This window comes from Suricata suricatta, chromosome 8 (assembly GCF_006229205.1).
Source record: "Suricata suricatta isolate VVHF042 chromosome 8, meerkat_22Aug2017_6uvM2_HiC, whole genome shotgun sequence".
NCBI lineage: Eukaryota > Metazoa > Chordata > Mammalia > Carnivora > Herpestidae > Suricata > Suricata suricatta.
Window position 1 is genome coordinate 42,436,965 of NC_043707.1, and position 8,822 is coordinate 42,445,786.

Sequence of the window (8,822 nt, forward strand, 5' to 3'; positions counted from 1 at the left end):
TCAAAGGGACAGACGTCTGGTTTGGTGCACTTAAAGGGGCCTATGGAAGTGCTCTCAGGGAATGGAATGGTGGACGCCATCTTTGCGCTTTCCCTCAGCCTCATTCCAACTCACCAGTATCTTCCAGAAAGGAGATCAGACCCTGCTGTGGTCTGACTGCACAGCTGCCGCAGGGCTCTCCTCTACACAGCCTGGCTCTCGTGACCAGCAGGGCTTATGGTCGTGGCTTGACAGGACTCTAACCAATGAGGAAAGAGTCCTTAAATAGCCACCATCCCCAGGGCACAGCAAGAGGCAAAAGATCCGAGAGCTCAATCTTTCTATGAATGAGGCTTGTTAGCTTATCAGAGCTGGAACACAAGGAGTAGCTTCTAATGAAACACACATCTAGAAGTGCCCGGGTGGCTTAGTCGGTTAAGCACCGGCTTCGGCTCAGGTCATGATCTCACAGTTCATGGGTCTGAGCCTCACGTTGGGCTCTGTGCTGACAGCTCAGAGCCTGGAGCCTGCTTCAGATTCTGTGTCTCCCTCTCTCTCTCTGACCCTTCCTGGCTTGCATTGTCTGCCTCTCAAAAAAAATAAATAAATAACATTAAAAAAAAAAAGAAAGAAACACACATCTAAGAGCTGATGAGAAACTACCCTGAGACTGTGGAGGGTGGGCACTACCCTCACACGCTCCCTCTGCCACACTCCAGAGGCCAGAATCTCTCCAGGGGAGCTCTCACACATGTCTGGGGCCTGCCTATTACATCTGGTGCCCTGGTTTGGTGATTGCCACCCAAGAGACAGCCCGTGGCTACCTGGCTCTGGTGGCTAGATGGGCCTGCATTCCTGGGTTCCATAGGTCTGTAGCAGCTGGAGACGGTCCCTGGCATGCTGCCACCCCCAGAGAACTGAGCAGACCCCAGATTGAAACATCTGACCACGAAGGGCAGCCTTAAGGCAGGCTTCAGCTTTCTCCGATCCAGAGGCTACGAGGTGTCCTCAGGGAATGTCAGCCAGAGGGTGCCAGCTTTGCACCCTCAGGCTGCCTCCCAACCACAGCTCACCAGTATCTCCCAGAAACGTGCTTATACACTTGTCTGAAACCCCAATTTTGACTCTGCTGACAAACTTTTTAAGGGGACACCTTACAACTGGCTGTCAGACTGTAGGGCTTTTGCTGGCCGTCCCACGGGACTGTATATATTTGCTTTCTTTCAAAGCTGCTAAGGATCTGTCTTCCAATCAGCCTGAATGGAAGTGCTGACCAACTGGCACACCCTCCAATAATGGGAACTACTAAAATAAAATAGGCTGCTCAGGAAATCACCAACAAGAGTTTAACACGGTTGAAAGTAAGTTTTATCACCTACTTTATCCCCTATATAAAACCAACCCTTCAAGACTGGGAGAGGTGTTTGTTTCATCACAGGCATGGAAACCAACAAACAGAGAGTCATCTGGGTGGCTCAGTCAGGTAAGCATCCAACTTTGGCTCAGGTCATGATCTTGCAGTTGATAAGTTCAAGCCCCGTGTTGGGCTCTGTGCTGACCACTCAGAGCCCGGATCCTGCTTCGGATTCTGTGTCTCCCTCTCTCTCTGCCCCCCGACCACCCCCTCCCTCTCAAAAGTAAATAAAATTTAAAAATAAAAATAAACCAAACAGAGAGAGAGTCAAAAGCACAATGAGGAAATACATGAATATGTCCCAAACAAAAGATAAAACAGATAAACCTTGGGGAAAAAAACTTTAAGAAAATCAACTTAAGTAATTTACTTGACAAAGAATTCAAAGTAATGGTCATAAAGGCACTCATCAAATTCAGGAGAAGAATGGATGAACTACATGAGAACTTCAACAAAGAGACAGAAAATATGGGTTCCAAACAGAACTCAGAGAGCTGAAGAACACAATAACTCAACTGAACACACACACACACACACACACACACACACAGAAAATACAACAAAACAAAACCAACAACAGAGGAGTTTAATAGACTAAATGAAGCAAAAGATCTGTGAACCTAAAGATAGAATAGAGGAACTGACCCAAACAGAGTAGCACAAAGAATTTTTTAAAAATGAAGATAGCTTAAAGGGAACTTTGGGACAACATGAAGCACACTAACATTCACATGATAGAGAAGTCCCAGAAGGAGAAGTGAGAGAAATGGAGCGAAGGGATATTATTTGAAGGGATAATGACTAGAAACTTCCCTAACCTAAGGAAGGAAACAAACATCCAAATCCAGGAAGTCCAAATTATTCCAAATAAGGTGAATCCAAAGAGACCCACAACAAATACAGTATAATTAAAATGTCAAAAGCTAAAAACAAAGAGAAAATATTAAAGGCAGGGAGAGAAAAACAATTTGATATGTATCCGGGAACTGTCATAGACAATCAGCAGATTTATCAGTAGAAACTTTGCAGGCCAGAAGGAAGTGGCACAATATATTCAAAGTGCTGAAAGAAAAACTATTCCCAAACAAGAGTACTCTACCCAGCAAGGTTATCATTCAGAACTGAAGAAAAATAGAATTTTCCAGACAACAAAAGCCAAAGGAGTTCATCACCTCTAAACCAGCCTTACAAGAAATGTTAAAGAGACTTTTTGGGCTAAAAAGAAAGGCACTGATTAGTAACAAGAAAACACATAAAAGTATAAATCTCACTAGTAAAGGTAAATATATAGTAAAGGGAGAGGATTAATCACTTATAATAATAGTAGGAAGGTTAAAAGTCAAAGGTAGTGAAAATAAATGTAACTACAAAAATTAAAGTACCCCAAAGATAAAAAGTTGTAAAATGTCATATCAAAAACATAAAACACACTGATGCAGGAAGAATAAATGTAAAACATGTAGAGTTTTAAATGAGTTCAAAATTAAGTTGTTATCAACTTAAAACAGACAGTTATAAATATAAGGTGTTATATGTAAGCCTCATGGTGACCACAAAGCAAAAGCCTATAGTAGATACACAACAGATAATAAAAAAGGAACCGAAGCATACTGCTACAGAAAGTCGTCAAGCCACAAAGGAAGAACGCAAGAGAGGAGGGAACAAAGGACCTACAAAGCCACCGGAAAACAATTAACGAAATGGAGACAAGAACATACCTATCAATAATCATTTTTTTTAACGTTTATTTTTGAGAGATAGTGCACATGTGTGCACACAAGGGAGAGGCAGTGAGAGAGGGAGACAGAGGATCCAAAGAAGGTTCCCCATTTTTAGCCCAGAGCAGGATGCGGCTTGAACCCACAAACCGTGAGATCATGACATGAGTTGAAGTCCGACACTTAACTAACTGAGCCACCCAGGTGCCCCCCTAATCACTTTGGATGCTAAAAGACAAAATTCTCCAGTCAAAAGACAGAGTGGCTAAATGGATAAAAAACCAAAACCAATCTATATTCTGCCTACAAGAGACTCGCATCAGATCTAAGGATATAAACAAACGAAAAGTAAAGGGATGGAAAAAGATATTCCATGTAAATGGAAACCAAAAGAAATTGAAGGTATCTATACTTGTATCAGACAAAATAGACCTTGAAACAAAATCTGTAATAAGAGACAAAGAAGGGCGCTACCTAATGATAAAGGGGTCAAGCCATTTGTAACTATTTATGTACCCAAAACAGGAATACCTAAATATATAAAACAAATGTTAATAGGCCAAAACGGAGAATGTAATAGTAAGAAATACAATAACAATAAGAGACAATAATACCGTAACAGTAAGATATTCTAATACCCCCATCTACATCAATAGTTAGGTCATCCAGATAAAAAATTAGTCAGAAAACATGAGCTTTAAATGACACATTAGATCAGATGGACTTAAAAGATATATAGAAAATTCCATCCAAAAGCAACAGAATGCACAGTCTTCTCAAGTGCACATGGAACAATCTCCAGAATAAATCATGTTAGGCCAGAAAACAAGTCTCAAATTTAGACTGAAATCATATCAAGCATCTTTTCTGATGACAATGGTGTAAAACTAGAAATAGATTACAAGAAGGAAACTGGAAAGTTCACAAATGTGATTAAACAACATGCTACTAAATAATGAGTCAATGAAAAAAAATCAAAAGCAAAATGAAAAAATACCTTTAGATTAATGAAAATGTAAATACAACATATGAAAACTTATGAGATGCAGCAAAAGCGGTTCTGAGAGCGAAGTTCATAAAGATAAATGCCTAACTCAAGAAATAAGAAAATTTTCACATAACCTAACTTCTCACCTCAAAGAACAAGAAAAAGAGGAACAAAAAAAAGAAAAAGAAAAAGGGGAACAAATGAAGCCCAAGGTAGTAGAAGGAAGGAACTAACAAAGATTAGAGCAGAAATAAATGCAATACAGACTAAAAAGACAATAGAAAAGGTCGATGAAACTAAAAGCTGGTTTTCTGAAGAGATAAACAATATTGGCAACCCTTTAGCCAGACCCAAGGCAAAAAGGGATTCAAATAAATACGAGAAATGAAACAGGAGACATTACAACTGATACCACAGAAACACAAATGAGTAGAAGAGACTACTGCGAACGATCACACACCAATAAACGGGACAAACTACAAGAAATCAATACATTTTTGGAAACATACGACCCTCCAAGACTGCATCATGAAGAAACAGAAAATCTGAACAGACTAATAAGTAGTTACTAATAAGGAGACTGAATCAGTAGTCAAAAACCTCCCCCACCCCAAAAAAAAAGTCCAGGACCAAATGGCTTCACTGGCAAAATTTTACTAAACAAGCAAAGAAGAATTAATACCAATGCTTTTCAAAGTCTCCAAAAAAGGAAAAGGGGGGTAGTACTCCCAAACTGTTTTTACCAGTTCAATATTACCCTGATACCAAAACCAGACAAGAACATCACAAGAAAATTACAGGTCAATGTCCATGAAGAACATAGCTGCAAAAACCGCGACAAAGTATTGAAAACTGAATTCAACAATATATTAAGAGGATCATACACCATAATCAAGTGGGATTTATTCCAGGGATACAAGGATAAACACCCACAAATGAAATCAATTTGATATACCACATTAAGAAAATGGAGGATAAAAATCATATGATCTCATAGATGCAGAAAAAGCATGTCACAAAAAAAATCAACACCCAATTATGATAAAAACTCTATACCCACAAAGTGGGTATAGAGGGAATATACCTCAATATAAGAAAGGCCATATATGACAAGCCCACAGCAAACATTGTATTCAATGGTGAAAAGCTTTTCCTCTAAGATCAGGAACAAGACAAAGACGCCCATGCTTGTCACTTGTATTCAACACAGCAGTGGAAGCCCCAGCCACAGTAATCAGGCAAGGGAAAACAGGCATCCAAATCAGAAAGTCAGAAGTAAAACTGTCACTATTTGCAGATAACATGTTATACAGACAGAAAACCCTAAAGACGCCACCAAAAAACTATTCAAATAAATTAATTCAGTAAAGTTGCAGGATACAAAATTAATACACAGACATCAGTTGCACTGCTATACACCTGTAACAAAGCTATCAGAGAAATTAAGAAAACAATCCTATTTTATCCTCTCCCAGCCCTGTACTTCTGGGATTTTTAAGGGAAGCTTCGTCATGTAGGCATCATCAATCATTAACTTCATTTTTGGCCCTTTTCCCTTCTCAAGAGAATGGGGGATAGAGCTGAAAATTCCAAGCTTCTAATTATGGCTTGGCCTTTCTTGTGACCAGCCCCCACCCAAGAGCCATCCAGGAACTCACACAAGAGTCACCTCATTAGAAAAAAGTATACTCCTATCACCCAGGAGTTTCGGGAGCCCTATTCTGGGAATCAGGGGGCAGAGAACAAAACGTATTTTCCATTATCTCACAAGACCATTACTCCAACTGTCAGCTCCAGGACCCTACCCACCTCAACCACAATCCATCCTGAAGTTAGGCCTAGGCTCCGAGAGAAATGTAGAAAACCCAAATCCCTCCCAGACTGTGGCTTCTTTCTCATATCATCCCCCTTCCCAATCTCTCCCCAGTCATCATGCACAACAGAACTACAAGGGAGTCTAGGAAATGCAGTCCTTCGCTTTCCAGCCTCCAGGACTTGGTAAGGCAGGGTGTGAGTATGAAGATACATACGAGGGTGCCCATCAGCTATATTCATCACAGAGTTGAGTTCTCTTGTCCGCCTCTCAGGAGGATGAGGAGCACAGGCATACCTTGTTTTATTGTGCTACACTTTACAGATGCTATAGTTGGGTTTGTTTGTTTGTTGCAAATTAAAGGTCTACGGCAACCCTGAGTCAAGCAAGTCTATAATAATTCTACAATATTTCAAACTTTCTCATTATTATTGTATTGGTCATGGTGATCTGTGATCAGTGATTACAACTCACTTGAAAGCTCAGATGACGGTTAACATTTTTCAGCAATAGAGTATTTTTTAATTAAGGTATGTACTTTGGGAGTTTTTTTACATGCTATTACACACATAACAGACTACAGTGTAGTAAAAACATAACATTTATATGCACTAAGAAACAAAAAATTTCACTTGACTGGTTTTATTACAATATTCTCTTTATTGCAGTGGTCTGGAACCAAATGAACCTGTGTGATCTCTCACGTATGCCTGTAGTGGAAAAGTAGGCAGAAAAGAGTCGGTCTGCATATTCCAAAAACAAAGTTGTCCTAACATTCCTTTATGAACCAATGTATTTTGGGTTTCTGAAGTTCACTGAAATGTACAGGATTTATTTGTCACACTATTTAGGGTAGGAAGATCAACTAAAAATTCTTCAATAACTGGGAAGAACACTGCAGAACAAAGTATTCGTTTCACCAGTTTTCAAAAAGTAGGTAATTCATTATATATATATATTTTTAAAACGTTTATTTTTTTGAGAGAGAGAGACAGACAGAGAGACAGAGCGCTAACAGGGAAATGGCAGAGAGAGAGACACACACAGAATATGAAGCAGACGCCAGGCTCCAAGTGGTCAGCACAGAGCTCAATGCAGGACTCGAACTCCAGAACCGTGAGATCATGACCTGAGCCGAAGTCGGACGCAGTCAGCCGGACGCTTAACCGACTGAGCCACCCAGGCGTGCCCATTATGTATTTTAAAGAAAAAAAAAGATAGTCAAGTTCCTTCCTAATAAATTTATGGGGAAATAAAAATTTAAATATAAAGAAATCACAACTGTACTACAAGAAAAATATTAAGCCAACAACAATAAATTCAGAGCAATAAAGCCCCGTCTAAGCAGAATACTAAAGGCAAAAACTCATTTAGAAAAAGGCCGAGAGATTGGTCTACCAAGAAGTTTTAAACTTCACCACGGAAATACACACACACTCACTCACTCTCTCACTCTCTCATACACACACACTTGAAAATCAAAAGACAAATAACAAGCTAGAAAACATTCCCAATACATGTGGCAAATATTTAATATTAATGCAAGAAAGATCCAACAAAGCAAAAGACAAACAGTTAAAAAATGGGCAAGGAGCAAGGAGGTCTCTCTCCTTCCTGTCTGTATTCATCTTTATCCACCCCTCTTCTAAGCTGCACATAGAACTACCATCTTCTGTTTCACCCGAAGAACGAACAGAACCTCACACTTCCTTGGCCATTTAGTACATAAAATGAGTTCAATAAATACTCTTTTGTACTTCTGAAAGCACTCACAGTCCCCAGTGTAGAAACTCTAGGAGGGGAGAGCCCGTGGATTTGTTCCGCTCATCTCCATCCCTGACATTTCGCAGTACTCTCAGTAGCACTCAATAAATGACTTAAGGACTAACACCACTATTATTATGGATCCAAGTTTCTATAATACAGTTAAAAAGCAGGCACTGTGTTCCTCATATTACAATCTTACAAAATGAGGACTGGAGAGGTTAGGAGGGGAGTCAAGCGTAGCCAGACGGGAAAATAAGAAAATAGGGACTGGGTCTTTCCATCCACAGGAGATGACGTCACCCTCGCTGTCAGTAGACAAGTTTCGAGCTTCAAAGATTCTAGGGAAGGATTAGTATAAATGAAAGTTATTGCAGTGAGGGCTGAAAAACGTTGCTTAGCTGCGTATTTTAAAACAGAGCATTGGGGGAGAATTAAGCAACGGGGAACTATCAAAGAACTGCACGGGCACCATAAACGACGAAGAAAGCTGCAGCAAGAAAACGAATCCTGGTAGTTTCACAGGAGCCAGCTAATGAAATCCCCCAGGACAGGCCTCCAAACCCACCAGAACAGAAACTTTAAATCCACATTCTTGGTGCGCCAGGACGGCCTCGGCTTCTTTAGAAAGAAAGAAAAAGACTTCAGGGGTCTCACCGAGGTTTTCCCCTCCCGGGCCAGTGTGCCGGGGAGGCGGGCAGGCCTCACTTCCCCGCCCGGATTCCCACGCATCGCGAGCCCGCCGCCCCTGCGCTGAACGGGCGGGGGCAACGGCCGCCTGGCCCCAGGCCGGGCTCCTCTGCGTCCAGCCCCACCTCAAGGAGGGGCGGGAAGGGAAGGCCTTGGGGTCGCAGGTAAAGACTCACAGGGCTGCCCACCCGCGGGGCCGCAGGTCCGCTCCGGGCGCGGAGTCCCCGGCCCAGCAGAGGCCAGTCCCAACGAGTTGGCCGGCCCTGGAGGAAGTTGGCCCGGCACCACTGACCTGTCAGGCCCCACTGCCTTAGGTCCTTCTCCTGCACCCGAACCCGCGCCGCCTCGGGTCGGCTCCGGGTCTGAAGGGCAAGTAAGAAGCCGGGCATGCGGCCACCGCACGTCCCCGCGCCCGCACGCTCCATGCGGCAGACAGGCTCCGCCCCTCGGCCGCAC

General features: G+C 41.9%; 1 protein-coding gene across 2 annotated transcripts in view; it reads right to left on the reverse strand.

Moving 5' to 3' along the window:
- CHD1L (chromodomain helicase DNA binding protein 1 like) overlaps positions 1–8,799 on the reverse strand; it is a 56,861-nt gene extending 48,062 nt beyond the window's left edge. For both annotated transcript variants that reach the window (XM_029947121.1, XM_029947120.1), the window contains exon 1: positions 8,659–8,799. In XM_029947121.1, coding sequence (XP_029802981.1) covers positions 8,659–8,791 — 133 coding nt within the window. In that variant the 5' untranslated portion in view covers positions 8,792–8,799. The remainder of the gene's footprint in view (positions 1–8,658) is intronic.
- Between the last annotated feature and the right edge of the window lie 23 nt (positions 8,800–8,822).